At 39.8% G+C, this 20,486-nt stretch overlaps 1 protein-coding gene across 1 annotated transcript; it reads right to left on the bottom strand.

Annotated features, from left to right (window-relative positions):
• Positions 1-3,922: 3,922 nt before the first annotated feature.
• EMC7 (ER membrane protein complex subunit 7) lies at positions 3,923-19,534 on the bottom strand. Its single transcript, XM_072622976.1, has 5 exons — positions 19,119-19,534; positions 16,408-16,527; positions 12,560-12,698; positions 7,216-7,296; positions 3,923-4,413 (listed from the first exon to the last, which is right to left on the bottom strand). The coding sequence occupies exons 1-5, from the start codon at positions 19,358-19,360 to the stop codon at positions 4,261-4,263; spliced, it is 735 nt and encodes a 244-aa protein (XP_072479077.1). The 5' UTR covers positions 19,361-19,534; the 3' UTR covers positions 3,923-4,260.
• Between the last annotated feature and the right edge of the window lie 952 nt (positions 19,535-20,486).

The following is a 20,486-nucleotide window of genomic DNA, read 5'->3' as shown; positions in this document are numbered from 1 at the left end:
TTGGGGTCAAGAAGACTAGAGTTTGGATCTTGCATTACACTCTCCCTAGCTGTAGGGCTCTGGACAAGCCACTTAACCTCTCGGCCTCAGCTTCCTCATGTGTAAAGTGAAGACAGAAGGTAGAATAGCCATCTACCTCACAGGGTTGTTGAGTCTCAGATGAGATAATAAATGTAAAGAATTGTGCACATCTCAAAGCACCACATAAATGCTAGCCATCATCATCATCATCATCATCATCCTCACCAAGCCACCGTATCTCCCTGAGCATCTGATGCCTATTTCCTTCTATGGTTATTCTTTCCTGATCTTCGGTAAATGAGTATTCAGGGACAAAAGGACCAAGGTACAAACAACCTTGTGAACTGTGAAAAGTTGGACGAGTCATGGTAAATCTCCTCAGTGCCTGGGCACAGGAGGCAAGGCCACCAGAGCTGAGAGCAGCAGGAGCTGAGCCCAACGGGCAGTTGAGAGCCCAGAGGAGCACGACGGTGGTTCATTTGTCAGCTACGCTACACAAGTGAACTTGTTTGAGACTTTGAAAAGGGAATAAACCTCCCAGGGCCAGTCCTACTTGTTCTCCACACAGGCACCTCTACTTTCTCCATCACTTAGATGTGAGCCCATTCTGCCCAAGAACTGATTGTGTGCAGAATGAAGACTGCACCCCTGGCTTGAGGGAATGTTTTTTGTAGCTTCTGTTCACGCTATATCTTCTCAGTAAATATTCTTTTATAAAAGCTAACTAATATTAACTGATTAATCAGCATGAGGCACACACAACAGATGGGGGCTCATGATAGAGTTAGAAGCCACACAAGGTTATCTTTTGTTTTTTAAGGTTATCTCTAAAGCCCTGAAAGAATTAATAGTCCCTCCCTCTGGGAACCCAACCTGCCAGTAAAGAGAAGAGGCTAGGAGAAAGAGCCTGGAGGAGGAGCTACATAAGAAACCTTGGGTACCCAGTTTTAAAACACTGCTCATTCTTTTGAAAACCTCATTCCACGATCACTCCAACTATTGGCATTCTCTTTGGGTTTACCTCTTGGACTTCTCAATGTGTGCGTGTGTGTGCATGTGCGTGTGCATGTGCATGTGTGTGTGAGAGAGAGAGAGAGAGAGAGAGAGAGAAATTGAATGGAAGTACTTATTTGGGGGGGGGAGGTTGAGTTCCTTGCTTCTAATCTCATCTCTCTCCAATCCAACCCCCAGATAGCTACCAAATTAATATTTCTGAAGTACATTTCTGACCACATCACATGTGACCTGCTCAATAAGCTCCAGTGGCTCCTCACTGCCTCAAGGATAAATACAAATTCCTGTTTGGCATTTAAAGTCCTTCGCATTCTGCTATTAGCCTACCTTTCCAGACTGGTAACATTATACTCAAAACCCACTCATTCTATGTCCCAGTCAAACTGGACTACTTGCTGTACCCCATACAAGTATCTTCCATTTCCATACCTTTAGTTAGGCTTTCCCTCATGTTTGGAAATTTTTCCCTTCATACTGCCTCTTGAAATTTCCTAATTCCTTCCAAGATCAGTTCAAATGCCATGTTCTTCAAGGCCTTTCCAGATTCCACCATGTTCCACCCACCATCCTCCAATCAATTACTTTGTACATAGCCTGTATTTGCCCATAAGCATGTCGCATCCTCCAAAAGCAGAACGTGAGCTCTTTGGGGAGACTCTTACTTTTGTCTTTATATTTTGATTACATAGGACAGTGCCTGGCACATAGAAAGTACTTACATATTTGTTGATTTAGACAAATAGTTCAGATATAGAACTGCATTTGGGAAAGGCAATCTTACTTAATGGTGTATTACCCCTTTCCTATCTCCTTTTTTGTGTGTCTCCCTCTTTAGATTGTAATTGTAAGCTCCTGGAGGGCAAGGACTACCTTTTTTTTATTAATTGTATCCCCAGTGCTCAGCACAGTGCCTAGCCCATAGCAGGTTCTTAATAAATGTTTCTTGGATTGGAAACCCAGATGAACTAGATGGGAAGTATACAGCACAATAGAAAATCAATTTTCCTTGTCTTTATCAGATTTTGAGGAAAGGTAGCACTTCCATGTGGCTTCTCAGATTTCAAAAGATTTAAGATACGCATATGCATGTATCCTACTTAACATATGTAGTAAAAGCACAAAAGGAATGTGAACAGTAAAAAGGAATAAGCAGAAAGTTCTTTCTAATATAAAAACTCAGGGTATCTGAGATACTGAGGAATCCATAAATACAAATGAACAGGTTATCATATTATTGGGAATTAGTGAAAACTCAAGCAGCTGAAAATACTGTTAGCGGAGCTGTGAAATGATCCAACAGTTCTGGGAAACAACTTGGAATTATATTTTGTCACTAAATTGTATACAACCTTTGCTCTAGTAACACCATCTCTAATCATCTACCCAATACTGTCAGACAGGGAAAGGTCTCCTATCTATACAAAACACTTTCACAGCAGCAGTTTGTGTAGTAATGTCCTAGAAGGAAAACAGGTGCCCATCTATTACAGCACAAAAATGTAATGTGGGAAGCAATTTGGAACTGTGCGTACTCTTTGACCTAGTTATACCATTTCTAGGCTAAGTAGCCCAGAGATCAAAAAATGAAGGAAAATACTGATCTGCACAAAAATAATTACAGTAGCTCTTTCTAAATTCAGGGGCTAACCTACTGAAGAATGGTTATACAAATATTTTGAAAATGTAATGGGTTATTACTATGCCACAAGAAATGACAAAAAGGACAGTCTCAGAGGGAACTGGGAAGACCTCTATGAACTGATGCAGAGCCAAGTGAGCTGAACTGAAACAACTTATACAATCAAGTTACAGAGAAAAATAACTTTTAAGGACTTTAGAACTCTTGTAACTGCAATGACAAACCACTGGTTCAGGGAAGTGAAGATGAAACACGCTATCCACCTCCCATCAGAGAGCTGATGAACTTGAAATTCCAAGAAACATGTATTTTGGGGCATGGCCAACGTGGGACTGTCTTGCAGGACAACTACGTATATTTATGATGAGGGTTTTACTCGTTGGCTTTGTTCGTAGGGGTGTGAGGATGTGCGTGTGAAATGGGGCTGCGTGAGGGGCATATTGTAAATGCATGCAAAATAGATGTAAATGTTATATGTACAAGTGTGTGTATACATACACACACATTTAAGAAGACTATAATGGAACAGCGTCGTACAAAAAATATGAAGAATCTGGACAAAGGAAAACGGTATGAATTGACACGAAGAAAGAACCATGATGATAATTTATAGACTGACCGCAACAACAAAGGAAAATAATTTTGAGGTACTTCATAATGCTGATACGCAATGTCCAATGGTGACCTGAAAGGACTTCTGGTAAAACATGCCGCCGTCTCTTGGAAGACAGACAGTTAACCAAAGGTACAGAATGAGGCATTACATTTTCAAATACAGCCAGGATACTGATTTGTTTTGTTTGACTACGTATCTGTTCTACTGGGGAGGCAGTAGAGGAAATCATTAAGAAGTGACAGTGCAAACAAAGAAAAGAACATCAACGAAACTTTTCTTTTTAAAGTAAGCAGCAGGACCTATCAAACTTCTGACATTTAAACTACATAAGAAACACTGCTATTAATGCTAGTCTAAATCACGGAGGGTTTATCATATTTTAACAGCTGCATAGATAATTCAGTATCCCTAAGGATTCTGAAAAATACGAATACACAAAAATCTATCCTCATGCTCAAGAACATGTATATCCTAACCTAAAAAATTACTATAATTTGAACAAATCATCTTCCTCCACTACCATCACTTTTCAGAAGAATGGAGCTTCATTCCCAAAATACATGCGGCAAAGAAAGTTGCCTTAGCAAAAATAAGGGAACAATGACGAAAGAGCAAAGAAAATAGATAACATATTGTGTCTCTGGATTAAGACTTATTTTATTATACATAATGTATAGCACTTCATATAATTTAGTTTATTTATGTCATTCTCTACAGGGCACTGTAATTAATTCAGTGACATCAATGTTGACCTCACATGGTAAAGGATGGGATCTGGGTCATCTTCAGCGTACCAAGTACCAAACAGCTTAAATGAGCTAAAAAGTTACATCACATACAACAAGTGCAAGAGATCAACTTTCAGGCTGGTTCAAGTTTACAGTAGTTGCTTGTGAAGTTCTCCCTCAAGACTTGGATGCCACCCAGTGTCGTCAAGTGTTTGTGCAAATGCCAGCTTTGGACTACCTGACTACCTCCTTTTGCCAGCCCCACTTTTGCCTGTCTTACTGCTGCCACCGCTGGACTTGCTCGAGGATTTTGAAGAGAAGAGTCTTGTCATAAACTCTGAAACATCAGGCAGCTCATGGTTGGAATTCAACATGTTCATTGACTGCTCCATCTCCTGCAGGAAGACGCAGCACATGTGAGAGACACAACACAAGCATTTAGGTTTACTCATTTTTAACATCTTTTATTAAGACAAGAATTCTTAACTTTCACGTGTCTGGCCCCCTTATGGGGATCCACAGACTCGTCAGAACAATGCTCTTAAATGCATAAAATAAAATGCACAGGGAATCAATACAATACAAAAGGAGTCAATTATGATGGAAATAAAATTATCAAAATGTTTTTTAACCTAATTCATGGACCGTAGATGAAGAGCACCCAAACTAAACTACCAGAGGAAGGCAATGGCATTTCATTAAACAACGGTGCTGAAAGACTAAATAACGCTTTCACGGGAAGCCAATGTTCATGTAAACTAATAATTTTTCAAAACAGCCAAAGCCAAGACACACCGACCCCTTCCCAAGTCATTAGTCATCATATTTTATGCTTCTTTCACGCCTTCTAACATTAAGTATGTAGTAGGTGCACAATAAATATTTCCTGATTTTATTCAGCTAATATTTTAACTGTGTGTTCTCTGCACGCACATAATTATTTTAAGTCTGTTAACATATCAATCTGATGCTAAAGAGGGAGCTGGTATCTGGAAGTTATCTCTTTACAAATTTCATACAAGGAAGAAGTCTACGACTGTGGAGCCTCTCTGGATCTCAGCTTCTGCATTAGTAAAATGAGAAGAATGGAATAGCAGCTCTCTAAAGTTCCTTCCAACTTTAAATCCTAAAATCCTGTGTTTTGAGTGACCTCATTTTGGTCACTTGAAAAAAGAGGCACCAAGAAATCTGTCACAGAAACAAGTCAGGATAAGTATAGGAGACAGTGATCATCCTTTCTTCCCCTACATTTGAGTCAGTAATCTAGAAAGTTTTAAGTCATTACACTAATCTAACAATGTACTGTTTACTAAAGGTCATTTTTTGTTCATTCAAATTTTACGTAGTCTTTTTGGAGGGCATGTTAAAAAATAAAGATTCTAATTAACAGTGCAAATTTAAAATAACCTTGCTCATCATAAAATAAGACTGTGACAAACCAGAACAACGATATATCATTACTCCAGTATGTTCCATGACTCTTACCAGGACCCAACAAAGCAGGCCAGAATGTAATAAATATTCAGAAGTATTAAGTATATGCGTGAAAATGACCTTAATTACTGCCCAAGAAATGAGATTATGACCCAATCGATTTTAAAATCTTTTTGCTACAATAAATTTCCTTTTAAAGTGACCTAAAAGGTTTTAAATAACAAACCCTAGTTCTTTCAAAGTCTTTGTTTAGCAAATAACCAAGGTTACTGCAACTGAATTTTGTTAAAAAAAAAAAAACAAAACAAAAACAAACCAAAACACAACAACAAAACCTTAACTTTATGGAAAGAACACTTTCATTGCTCAAAGGCAGCCCAGACTCTCTGTCCCCAAAGCAAAGGGCACTTCCAAAGACAAATTCTGAGGTATCTCCCAGACCTCAGAGGAGACTGCTTTCAAGCTGCAGCTTCCAGTTAAATGGTATCTCTTCCTTTCATACAGTTTAGGGAAGAAACACCTGACTGAAATCTAAAAACCAAGGCAGTATGAATATATAAGACAAAAGCACCAGCTCTTAAAATATGAGGAAGCAAATGGCTACTTGCCTTCTGTGTTACCTGTCTAAACCAACAACTCACATTTACACAAGAGCTACCATTTCTACAGTGCTTTAAGGTTTGTAGAGCACTCTCCATATTTGTTCCTCGCACTACTGTGAAGTGAGTGCTATTATCTTCACTTTAATACATGAGAAAACCAAGGCTGATGGCTCAGATGGCTCACCCAAGAGCAAGGAAGTATATGGGAGAGGAAATGAAGCCACTTCTTCTCTATCCAGGGTGGCCTCTTAGGTGGACAGCATTTTAATGTTCCCACAACAATCCTTTGAGTTGGTATCATTACCACATCCCCACTTTTCCATCACTCCATTCCTACCCCAGGTTTATCTTCTACCTCCAGAATGACAATGAAAATGACCTCTTCAAAAGGTCACTAATAACCTTTTAATCATCAAAAGCCAACGAACATGTTCTCAGTTCTCAAACTCTCTGACCTCTCTGCAGCACTTGACACTGATGACTACCCTTCCCTCCTCATGGTTTTCATGAAATGAATATAACCACACTTTCTTTGGCTTTTAAAGTCCATTACAACCTGGTTGTCAACCTATCTTTCCAGGCTCATTATGCAGTTACTTCTCTTTCTGCACTTTAAAGGCCTGGCTAAACTGGCCTGCCCTCTGCCTCTCAAACATAGCACTAAATCGGCCCCCTCCATGCCTTTGCGCTGGCTGTCTCCCATACCTGGAGTGCAACTCTGACTCATAGAACCCATTTGTTTCCTTCAAAACAGCACAAACACCACCTTCTCATGAAGTCTTTACTGATTCCCCAATTAACTATTGACACTGCTGACCCTAACTACCTTGAATTTAAGTACCTTGTTCATATATGTACATGTTGTCATCTGACTCCTTGACAGTGAGGAATGTTTTATTTTAGGTATCTATATCCCCAGTCCCAGCGCAACACCTGACCCACAGAAGGCACTTGAAATATACTAACTGATTGATCAGCGTTTCCTAGTTTTCTTCCTATCGTTGTCATTCTCCTTTTCTGCTTCCTCTCCACCTGCCCACTACGAACACAACAATGCATTAGCCTAGTCTACAGGTCAGGCTGATTGGTGAGCAGGTTAAGGATGGAATAAAAACCCAACATCCTTTTTGGTGGCCTAAATGTGAACAGCAGTTTCCTTACCCGTCTCATGTCAGGATCACTTGTGTTGACAACCTTGGGCAGAAGCACAAAGATCAGTAATGGAAGTACCATCATCATCACCTAGAGAAGATAAAACAAGAATTCATAAAAATGTTCAGCCTAACTGAAGCAACTAACAATTCTATCTATAAACAAATACAGGAATCAAAACAGCACAAGTGTACACAATGAGACCAGCAGCCCACAACCTCTCAAAAGACTATTTTCAGGACAAAAACCAACTGACTGGATAATTATTAAATTTGTCTCCAACACCCTTTTCCAAATACCTTTGCTGATACAACAGTGTATTCCTTGACATTTGGTAACTGGTATGTGGGTGCCTCATGCTCCAGAGGGGTGACTACCATCTTTCAGTCAATAACCTATGTCCATACTGTTGGGGACACTGCCTTCTAATGGCGCTATGTGTTAGTAGGAACATGGCATAGTAGAAAATCATCAGGCTTGGGAATGAGGAAACTTGGGTTCAAATCCTACCCCTGGGATATACTAGATATGAGACTGACTACAGAAAAGTCACTTAAACCTCTGTGAGCATCACGTTTCTCATTTGTAAAATAGAGGTCCACCTTTAGAGGCACTTTACAATCTCAAGATAATACATGTAAAGTGCTTTAAAGTTTAAGACAAAATATGAACATCAGCAATTGTAAAATTGCTCAAAATGTTTCAAGAATTTTAGGACATTTCTTGATATAATGTCAAATAAAAAGAGTTAAAAATCACTAGCACAGTCTGAGAGCAAAAGAACATCCATGAGAGCTGCTCTGCCCATACCCCAAGTTCCCCAATTTATTCTATCTCTGACTTCAATTAAAGGTAGGGAAAACAACAGGGTTTAGCAAGACACACTGATGGATACATACCTTCCCTCCAATGGATCCTCTAACTTTTTCTTTGTGGCCTCTGATCACTAAACATATCACTGTACTCCTACCTGGCTATTTTATATTATTGCTTGGCCTCCTAATCATTCCTCTCCAATGCAAAGGCCTATCTTCTCCATGGAGCTCTAATTCCCCAAGGTGGAGTGACTTCTCCCTCACCTTACAACACATATAAAATTTTAATTCATATCATATTTATTTGCCCCTGGTGCACATGTGTACCTCACAGGGTTGTTGTGAGGTCAAATGAATTAACGCTAAGTACGTTTCATAAAATCTAAAGGGATACACTGACGTCAGTTATTCTTCTAGTGCTGCTGCTGCCACTACTACTACAACAACCCAGGCTGGATCCCAGTACTAGCTGGCACAGAAGCTGTAACCTGCTTCATTTTTCCAACTCTCCTCTGGTAGCCTTGTGACCTTCCCCTCCTAAAAGCTCACTATATTGGTGACGGACTTAAGGACACCGATGTACTTTAGTCCTACTATAGTTCAGAATTCCCAAAGCCAAATGAGCCACCAGCCTCAGCATCCCCCAGGAGTAGAACACATGGTTTATCACAAAGCCCACCAGGAACTGTTTTATTCATCTCTGTATCTCTCCTAGTAGTAACACAGTATTCTTCAAGGGACAGGCAAAAAACAATCGATAAATCAAATTCTCTGTTTTGTATAAAGGGTGAACTGGGTTGCTGAGTGTAGTATTAGATTTAAACAAAGCAGAATTCTGCTTACTAATGGCAAGGCCATTTCAGTTTATTATGGTGCATGCTATTGAACATGGACTAATTCATTAAAGTGGCTCAGATGACTGTATTTTCTCTAGAGAAGAAAAAGCTACAATATAATGTTGGCTCCTGAAATCTGCTAATCCGTGTGAAGGGGCAGGAAAAAAGAGGATGAATCAATGGAAAGAGTAAAGAAGGGGACTACGATATTGACAAAGGAGTACTTTCCATTTTATCTATGACCTATGGGAACTAATTCAATGTCAGAGACTTAGAAATTAATTTTCCAAACCTGAACTTACTGCTTCAATATCCTGCTACTGTGTTCCAAGTTAACAAACAGCACTTAGTATTTATTTGGTCATTCCTCTGAAAATTTAACAATACTTATGTACACAAACACTCTAACAAGGTTATTCAAATGAATGCCTTATAAAATAACCCTTCCTCATTAGCACCACCTGCTATCTCTCCCTCAGATTTAATCTCTCACCTCAGTGAACACAGAAAGCTCTAGCTCATAAGGCTGTTGAACAGAGTCAGATGGGATGTGTTTGAATGGCCTTAAAACAGAAAGCTAACTACAGCAGAGCGATTAAATGACTGCTTTTACAACACGTATACTTCCAAGTTCACTCTTCTCCATAACTCAATAAAGTTTGTAAATGTGCTTTTTTCTATGCAAATTGCAAGAACAAAAAGCTTTAAATAAAAATAAAAAATTGAATTGCTCTATTTTGAAAAAAGAAAGATTTTTTCCCCAAAATCACCATCGCTGAATTTGTTTTTATATTTAGTGACACTGAGAGAAAGGGAAATACATGCAAAGTCATAAAATTAAAGATACTTGGGCTATAAATGAAAAGATAAGCAAAGCTGGTGCAATGACAATCTACTTGAACTTTAATTATCCTGGTAACTGGCTTCAGACTGCTTCTAAAAAAAAGTGGTTGTAGGTAGCATGATGTCATAAAAAGAATCAGACTCTAGTCTGGAATGTACCAATAACTTGCTATGTGACCATAGTCAACTTCCAGGGCCTCGGCTTCCCCATCTGCAAAATAAGAGGATTGTACTACATGATCACTTAACTACCTCTCCAGATCTAAAATGCTATGTAAGCAATTCTTAACTTGCTAGAAATTCCAATTTACAAAATGGAGAAAGCATCAAGGAATTTTATTCAGGATTTAATTCCAACAAAGGCAAAACACGGGGATGACATGAAATTAAAGGAACCTTGGGAACAGTAGTCATACTGACACTTAAAATATTACAGGGATGAAATACTGAGTACAACTGGACTTGCACCCTAAACCCAATATGGCTAGAAACACTAAAGTATAAAAACCGGAGATTCTAACTTAAACCTTCTGATTACATATACCTTTGCAAATGATCCCAATGAGAAACAAACACCGGAGAAACACAAAGAACGAAGTGTGGCCAAATAAGGAAGTTACCTAATGAACGCAGACTAGGAAGGTACAATGAAAAAGAGAAAACTTTTCAAGAAATATCACTTCCTAATACATGGAAGAGAAACTGAGGGGAGAATGAGGCTATGAAAGAAGAAACAAAGGGAGCTGTCACCCTGGACTCACTCTGACAAGAAGGAGCTAGTTACTAAAGCAGAAATGCTCAGGGCTTCAGGGAGGGGAACACTTTATTGTAGAGTACATATAAAGGAGAGGAAAGCCAAATAGGGTTTGATGTGCATGCTAGGTTTCAGAGGAGCAGACTCAAAGGGTTCAGAGAAACAACAGGCAGGATTCGGTGGCTTAACATTTTGTAGAAAAAATTGGCTGACCCAAGAGGGACAGGAAACTCAAGAACAAAATTCTGAGCACACAAGCAAAAATAATTTGCAAACAGAGAAAAGCAGCAGCTTTAAAAAAACAAAAAACTACTGTGGCTGCACAGGTACAGATATGCAAAGAAGACAGAAGGAAAAATAACAACAAAAACAAAAAGGAGCATGTTGCTATAAGAACAGCAGTTAAAGGCTGTTCTTTAAAGTTCAGAATGAACTTTGAGTGGCAACGACAACAACAAAAGCATTTGTTCACTATCTGAGGGGCAAAAGGAAATTAAAACAACAGAAGGTTCAAGGTGGAGAGATGATGGTAAGTCTGACATACACTGAAAAGGCAAACTGATTTTCCTTCTGTTTTTCTTTCAGGATGATCTTTGGATTGGAAAGGAACAAAAAAAAAAAGGCGTAGAAATCCAAGATAAATAAGAAGTTAGAGAGCAACTAGCTGCCCTCCATGATTTCAAATCACCAGGTTTAAAAAAGCTACATTCTAGGATGCTGAAAGAGCCAATAAGTATGATCACCCCTGTCAGTGAGACAACAGTAGTACTGGGAAAGGTCAATGTTGTCCCATTTTCCCCAAAAGAGAAGAGTGGGGACAAAGCAAACCGTAGTCCTGTGAGCCTAATTTAAATTCCTAGGAAAATTCTAGAAGATTATTATTAAAAAGAATATTAAGATATATATAGGAAAAAAGCAAGCAAAGAGTGAGTATGGTTTCATCAAGAGTAGGTCATGATGCTTTTTAACCAAGTAAATGGGGAAAATATGCCCAAAGACATGACAAAAATAGAAAGGTCCAACACGTACAAAAATATTCATAGTAAGTACTTGTTGTAACAAAATAATGGAAAGAAAATGTGGGTCTGTTAATTGAGGAAAGGCTACATAAGCTATAGTATATGAATATGGTAATGAAATATTCTTGTGAAATAAGGGCAAATATGAGGAATTCAGAGAAACATGGGGAAATCTGTATGAACCAATATAGATTAAATAAAATAAACAGAACCAAAAGAACAATACATGCAAAGCCTATAACAATGCGAGAGCCAAGGGAAATGACAACAGTCTTCACGTACATGAAAGGCTGTTCTGTAAAGAAGCGATCAGATTTCCTTTTTGGTCCAAAGCTGAGTGTTCCTTTTGGAGGTAGTGGATTACCTATTCCTAGGTCTTTTTAGAAAGAGGCTTATCAAATCTGCAAATGATACCAAATGGACAGGGACACCTCAAACTACATGAGAGAATCAATAATCAAAACTCTCTTGAACCCTGAAATGATGGATAAAAAAATCAGTGAGATGAATTTAGCAGGAATAAACGTAAAATCACAGCATCTTAAGAGTTAGAAATAACCTCTGAACTCATCTAGTTCAACTTTGCAATGCTACATATGCATATGCAACATGTATGAGAAGGCAGCAAGCTGTACCAGAGATTGCTAGACTTGCAGTCAAGAAGACCTGGGCTCAAATTCTGCCCCAGTAACTAGCATGACGTTTACCATCACTGGGAGTATTCAATCAGAGGCTGGATGACCATATGTCAGGAATGTTGTAGAAGGGATTCCTGGACTGTGTAGAAGGCTAGCCTAGATCATCTCTAAGATCCTTTCCAACTTTCAGGTTCTACAAAAAACAAGCACATTTCCAACCACTATGCCCTTTTTCATGTGAAGTAATTCTCAAAATAATCTTTTCACTTCTCTTCCCCAAGTCACTGTTTTCCCTCAGTCAACACTTTCTGGAATCGTCTCTCACTACCAGAATAATTTTAACCTTGGTTGTCTATCTGATTGCTGAGAAACATTTACTTCTGAAAACTGTAACCTAAAAACTAGCTCAGAATTAATAAAGATGTTTCAGTTTTGTCATAATACATACCATTGGATTCATCAGAAAATCCGTCCAACCCCAGGACTCCCTTTTTATAAAGTAGGAAGGTGGACCAGAAGATTTCATCTGAAGAGGATAGGGTAACCTGACCACTTCTGATGTCTTAATGTAATTAACATATCTTGCTCTGGTGAAACAACAACAATAAGAAACAACTGAATAATTCTACAAAAATATCACTGGTTCAAAAAATACTAATATTAATAATGCCTTACACTTATAAAGTAAGCACTTTGCAACTGCTTTCACACTCACACTTTTGACTTTTAAAATCTGTATTAAAGCAACCTTTTTTAAAAGTACCAAATAGTTCAGCATACTGTGGTAAAGAACGCTGGAACAAGTCGGGAGATGCATATTTTGGTCTCAATTGTAATTAATTAGTTTTGTGATCTTAGCTTAGTTACAGTGTATTTTTGGTGCTCAAATTCCTCATCTTAAAATGTAAGACATTCTTCTCTATGAACTTTAGGGTCTCTTCTACAGTGTAAGTAGTTGTGTACCCTTGGCAAGTCATTTAAACTTTCTGGACCCTTTCCTCATACATAAAATGTAGAAATTGTACTAAATCTCTAGAATTCCTTCTAGTCTCAAAGTTTTACAATTCCATATTTGTATTTAACATTTTACTAGCATACGCATTTTAAAAATTGATTTATTTATTCATCATGTGGATTATAGATATACTTGATCTCCAACGCAATATTTCAAAAAGCTTTAAAATCCAAGAAAGAACATTCAGGAATGGGAAAATTACATTATATTAATTTCTACCCAGATGCCATTATTTTTAAACAAAATTTCAGGCACATGTTACCATTTACTCTAATGCAAATTAACACGATATACAATCATTCTATCTGCTTAGCCCCTCAGATTTTTCAGTGATGGAACTATAAAATATAGGCAGAGATTGACATGATAAAATACTGTTAACATGAATACCATTATGTACACACATAAAAAGGTCTAATAAAGAGATATCTAAGCCTCAAAGAAGACTTCATTTTAGTCAATATTTGATAAAATAATCAGCAACCACTGAATTCATACTCTAAAACTAATAATCCATGCAAAGGCTGCTTTGCTGATGGGGATGTAATTAACTCTGCTGATCAGGAAATCTCACAGAACGGTGTGACAAGATTATTGTTAAAAGATGTCCCTGCTGTAGATCAACAATGGCTAAAATTTTAAATGTGGTTTTGCAAAAGCAGTGATAGTAATATTTGACAGGAATTTATAAATTTGGTTATGAGTATTTACAGATTGCTAACGTACTAGTTGTTGGCCCTATAGGAGTCATTCTCCTCAGACCTGATTTCTGTGACATACCATAGTACCTGCTCCAAGAGGAAAAATATATCAGAAGATAACAACCTAGAGGTGGGAATCCTTTGGCTTCAAATGCTTCTGCTGAAAAAGCTTTTTTAAAGCTTGAGAGACTATAGGATATACGTTCCCAGCACAACTCCAATTACAAGGAAAGGTTACAAGCTCGAGGCAAAGTGATGTAGCAGTTTGAATAAACAGCTTCAGTATGGAAATTCAAAAAACTAATACAATTTAGTTGCTTTGCAGTTACACAGAGTACTTTTTAGAGTCCACCTAGATGATTTATAAGAACAGCTTCTTCTAAATACACGTTATCCAAAATCTGAACATCTTTTTTTTCTGACTGACCTTGCTTACCTTCCTTTCCCCTTTCATAGTCTGACTTCTCCTTCATTCTCAGTTTTAAACTTGACATCTTTCCCTTCACTTATCCTCAAAATCTCCAGATAGCTCTGGAAACTACTGACATAAACATACTTGCAGCCCCAACATTTCTTAACCTGTTACCTGGGAAGAGTATACCTTGAAATGGCTGGCATAGATATCTAACATCTTACAGGAATTTTCCTCTCATTACCAATGACTAAAATTTCATCAAAATTAAAGGTCTTTGTTAAGGTACTTAAACACCAGAACAAGGTCCAAATGACAGAAATAACAGTGCAACTACTAAATCTCAGAACTAACCATCAGAAAGCACTTTACCTCAAATAAAATCCCTTAAAATCATCAATGTAGTATTTTGTAAACATGGTATTAAGAACATCTCACATCATATTAAAATATTCAGTCAAGTACAGTAGCAGTACATAAAATTGTTCTTTAGCCTCTGCACTTTACTTTTTAAAGAAAAAGTAATTTTGCCTGTGACACCAAAAAGCTGGAAACAAATTATGTGGTCAACAACTGGGAAGTAACTAACATACTGACACATACATATATATAATATGAGATACACTGTGCTGTAAAGGACAACAAATATGAATTCAGAGAACCATGGTAAGATTCGAACAAACTGATGCAAGAACAAAGAAATCAGAACCTAAAGAATATCCACAATGACTACTTTATGCAATAATGAAGTAAATGTAAATGGAGACAAAAAGGTAAACTATGGTCAAATATAAAGGACAATGTTGGCTCTAAATTACTAAAGTGGAAACCATATTCTTCATTTCCCACTAGACACAGTTATCACTTTCTCAGTGCTCAAGTTAAGCATTTAATACTAGAAGAAGGAAGTTCCTCCACCCAGAGCCCCCTATGCTGATGAAGTCATAGGTCTGACGTTAAAACTATTTTTAAAAAATTAAAGTATAAAATGGAAAGTTATATGTATTGTCAGCTACAGTAACTACATTAGATTATTTTGCTTAGCTGTCTTTTCTAATGGGAAGGTTCTAGAGGTTATTTCTTGGGAAGTGATGTGCCAAAAATACATCAATAAAAAACTAACACTGCATGGCTGCTCAAACATGGTTAAAATGTTTTTATTTTAACCAAGACTTATGACTGAATTAGGATAAAGAACTTTCAGCAGGGATACTTACTTAACTAACGCAGATATTTAACTATTTTGCAATTTATGGTTTTAGAGAAGTGCCTGAGACAGACTTTTGTCCAAGGTCACACAGTCAGAAATTGCCCAAGGCAGGACTCGAACCATGGTCTTCCTTACTCTACGGCAGGTTTTCGGTCCACAATGCTACACTGCTTCTCAGATAAGACGCTGCCCCTTGGAAACTTGTCCATATGCTTGGTGATCAGAAATTATTAGACAACTGGCTAGTCAGAGAATGGAAATGCAAGAAAACCAAAAGCCTAAACTTACAAACAAGGTCCAATACCCAGCAACACCGTATTACTCACTTCAACCATCACACTCTGCTTTCTCCTATTTCTGTTCCCTAATTAGGGTCAATTTTTAATATGCTGGGTAGCCGTGTGAGGGTTTCTAGCTTATCTCAGAAACTTTAAATTTCTGTCATCAATTAAACAGATTAAGGAAAGGGCTGGAGAAATCCCTAAGGCAACAAAACTAAATAGACACCAGGGGCACTGGTAGCATTCTGGCAAACAGCTAATAGTGATTTTCAAAGTACAAATAAGTTAACTTCTCAATTTTAGCAAATAACATCACAACAATAAGGGGTAAATTAACATGTAATTAAAAAGGAAAGGTGCTCATGGAAAGTGTAAAGGAAATAATGACATCCTAACTAAAAGTTCAACAAACAAGTCTTTGAGTAACCTCAGATCTTCCCTGCTTTTTAACCTGATATATAACACCTGAATATAAAAATAATCTTAAACCAAAATAGTAGGTAGTTCAACTTTATAATTTCAACAGTGTTCTGTAAGTACAAAGTTCTTTTAAGTTTTTTTGTTTTCAAAAACCTAGAGACTGAATGAGACATACTGCATGTATCTTAATAAAAACCTACAGTGATATAATGAAATATTAAAAAATCCTTAGAAGAAATAACACCAGGAAATCTCACCTCATTTTTCCTTTTGAAGTGATATCCACCCGAACAGGGTCAAACCTGTAAGCTGGGGATATAACTTCTACAACATAAGAACCAGAAGGTATATCATGGACCACAAAACTTCCATCTGTCCTGGAAAAATAAAAATCATCTTCAGTCACTTTTATTCAATCATTTATTCTCTACTTGAACTTAGACATACTAATAAAAATCTCTATCTCAAAGCTATGCCAAAACCAACTGACAAGAACAGGTAATACACCTGCTCAACCATTCAACTTCATCCAGCCACAAAATGAGAATAAATAATATCATCTACTTCTCAGGAAGACAAATATCAGAAAGGACTTTGGAAATGCTGATCACATGAAAGGGATCAGTTAATCATGGTTATCTCTCCTAATGAATAGATAATCGGAAACCACAAATAATTCCAATGATTGGGGCCACTGCGGCAGCTGGGAATCTTGTCAGAGAGAAGGGCTATGACCCCAAAATAAATAGAATTCCCTGAAGCACAGCCACAACTGCAGAGAGTAGAAGAACAGTCTTGTTTCTTCTGGCAGCTGGGATGTGAGAGGATCTGCCAAGAAAGCAATGATACAGTCCCACTGTATAGAGCAAGGGACACCAAGAAACTCTTGTTGTCACATACTAGCCCTCATATTCTCAAATTCCTAAATTCCAGAAAACTAGATATGTGTGCTGTTTAGCATACTATAATAAAATGAATGCTGGACTAGGAAGGAGTCTTAAGATTTGAGTTCTAGTCTCAGCTCCACATCCTTGTTAAGTGACCAATCCTGAGCAAATCACCACTTTAAGCCTCAATTCTCTCATTTGTAAAATGGGGACAAAATATACATTCTTGCTACTGAATAGAGTTGCTTCAAGTTTCAAATGGTATGATTAAAAAGTATATAGAAAACTCTAAAAACTTATACAAATATAAAATTCAAAAAATCAATGGGCATATTCAGGAGTTAACTATATAAAATCAGATGTGAATTAAGTATAACAAGGTGTATTGAACTCATCTTAAACTATTTGGAAAGAAAGCTGTTTGAGTGGGGGGAAAATTTTTATGGGCTGAAAATTTATTTAGGATGTGACCAATTACTGCATACTAAATTTGACATTTTCACAATCTGCATATATACTGTAATATTAACTATTTCCAAAGTATTCAATGATTGATAAGTGGCAGAACAAGTATTTTCCTTGCTACTTCAAACTAAACATCAAAACAGAATATTAGTTGTTTCATTCATTCTTAAACATTTCTCTGAGGTTTAAACTAGCTACCAAGAGGCTGAAGAATAACTGCATATTAATACAATAGCAGGAAAATTAGAATTGTCAACTACTGCAGGAAACAATCTCTCTGCCAAAGGGGATTCTGCTAACAGAGGAAAAACTTAATGATGAACTGTTTTTAAAAAACAACTCTAGTAGTAGTAACCGACATTTATTTCCTACTTTTTAAAGTATAGAGCAAAAAAAAAGAAATGTCAGAAAAAAAATCATCTTCTACAGATGCGTGACAGCCTGTAAAAAGCACTGACAGTTGGCACTTCCGTGATGGCTCCTCTGGACCATCTGACCCAATAATGACTAAGTATGGTTAATCCTGAAAGAAATGTTCCTTTCAGACTTGCAGCAGGTAGAGGAGTTGGGTGGTCAACACCAATGAAAAAAGGCAGCAAAAATCTGGAATTAAAACTAGAGTTTTAAAGTCCAGTTAAAGGGTCATGGGATCGTAGGAAGGGCTGGAGGGTGACTCAGAAGCCTTCTAATCCAACGCCCTCATTCTAGAGAAGAGGAAAGGCAGGCCCAGGAAGGTTAAGTGATCTGCCCAAGGTCTCACGGTCAGAAAAGCTCAAAGAAGGGACATGAATGCAGGAGCTGACTCCTGAGCCTGTCTTTCCACTGTATAAGGATGTTTTCTCCTTTTTGTCCACGATGCCTATTTAAAAAAAAAAGGCAATTCTTGAGAAAAAATATTTTGTTTTCCAACTTTCCCACCTTGTATTTTCATCCTTTAATAGGAGACATAGACCTATTTTTTAAAGGCTTGCCTCCTACGCCTGAAAAGCCAGCTCCGGCAGCACGGGCGCACTCAGAGGTCTGACGGGCGGGCTCCCTTTACCGCTATCTTGGGTCTCGAACCCCGATACTACAAAGGGAAGGCATGAGATGAAGGCGCAGACGCTCGGAAGCCCAGGAGGACGAGGCGAGCTGGGCCGTCAGCGTCCCCGGGGAATCCGAGCCGCGGCGCACCGAGCCGGCCCGGCTGCGGAGCTAACGTGCATCCCTCGGGAAGCGCTTCCTGGTTCCCCCGGGCTCGGTGATCTCGGCGGAGCGAGGACCGAAGGCCCATCACGGACACGAGGTCAAACCTCCATACAAACAGCCTAAGGAGGACGAGCCGCGGGAGGCACCCAGGCTGACTGTGCACAACAGGGTGCCGGGGTCACCTGCAGAAGGAGCGGGGGGGCGGGGAGCGGTCACCCTCAGGGTGCTTCCGTCGGTGGCGGTGCCCGCTTCGCCCGCCCCCTCCCGGAGGCTCCCCCGCCTGGGACACCGGGCTCGGCTCGGCTCGCGGAGACCCCCCGCCGCGGGCCGCAGGGCCCGGCACGGCGCAGGCGCGTAGCGAGGGCTGCAGGCCGGGCCCGGCCGTGACCCGCTACCCCCCACCCCGCCCCCACCGCCCCGACACTCACTTGAGGAAGCCGACGTGCTCCTCGCCGTCCACCAGCACCCGGGCCCCGGCGACCCAGTCCTGCGGCTTCACTCCCGGCACCACCGCCCGCCCTTCGATCTTGAAGCGCTCCCCAACGCCGGCCCCGCTCCCGCCCGGCCCCTCCGAGGCCGCCCCCGCCCCCTCCGAACCCCGAGAAGAGGCGGGCAGCGACAGCAGCAGGACCGAGACGAGACCCCACCGCACGGCAGCCATGACAACCATCCTGGGGGCGGGGGGGGAGGCTGGCCGGAAGCGACGACCTCTCTCTCTCCTATCGGCGGTGTCCCGGCAGCCTCAGCCAACCGGCTTCTACGTCATCACCCTGCGCCGGAACGAGAACAAACGGCGCGGGGAAAGAACAGACTGACCTGGAATTGACCTGGCGGAAGTACAAGCGGGGCAAAGGGGCGGCGAGTTCCTTTCCTTTTCCTTCCCATAGCCCCGGAAGACGAGCGGCAGGAGCGAGTCACGTGGTGCAGGAGGGCCTGTGGGCGGAGTCGGGTGCCCCGCGGAAAGGGGTTCCTTTTAGCCACGTGATTCGAGGCTAAAGTAAAGGCGCGGTCCTGGTGCGCCTCGAGACCCGGGGCCTCACAAACACACAGCCCCCTGGAGAAGGTTCACGCAGAGCCTTCCATCCGGTAATGGAGGGGCTCCTACCCAGGCTGCCCTTCTCAGAATGATCTTGACCAACGCATAAAATAAAATCCTCCTAATTACAGAGGAAACCAATTATATTGAAATAACAGTATCAACATGCTTATTTATTTTTTAATGGAAGGTCTATCTTAGCCTTTTTTTCACCAATCTTGTTACACTTTACTTCCCAGATTCTCAGTGCAACAGTGTCTCGAGAAGCGCCATCTCCCGACTCCAAGCATTTTCACGCGCCGTTCCGGATGCCTGGCATGCCCCCTTTCCCTGACTTCAAGTTATCGCTAACATCTCACCTTCTACAAGAAGTCTTCTCTAATCTCCCTTAATGCTTGTGCTTAATTTTAATTAACTAATCGAGAGAGTGTGTTCTGTTTGTACCTAGTTGTTTCCCCCGATTAGCTGGGAGCCCCCAGCACTTGGCACAGATCTTGGCAGTTTAGAAAGTGCTTATATCATAAAGGGGCGCTAAGAGAGACCAGCTGTTCTTAGCCAAGTTGCCTCAACTGGAAAATGGGGTGACAACTTCCCAGAGCTATAAGAGAGTTGTAAAGGGCCTACCTGTGTAAATGCTGTTGTTACAGATTCTCCTGGAGGTTGGGCTCTCCCATAGCTCCTGGGTATACAGCTGGATACAGTGTATACAACTGGATACAATATATACAACTGGATACAAGGTATATAGCTAGATACAATG

Source organism: Notamacropus eugenii, chromosome 7 (assembly GCF_028372415.1).
Source record: "Notamacropus eugenii isolate mMacEug1 chromosome 7, mMacEug1.pri_v2, whole genome shotgun sequence".
Classification (NCBI taxonomy): domain Eukaryota; kingdom Metazoa; phylum Chordata; class Mammalia; order Diprotodontia; family Macropodidae; genus Notamacropus; species Notamacropus eugenii.
Note: the sequence above shows the minus strand (reverse complement) of the source record. Positions and strands in the feature narration are given on the sequence as shown.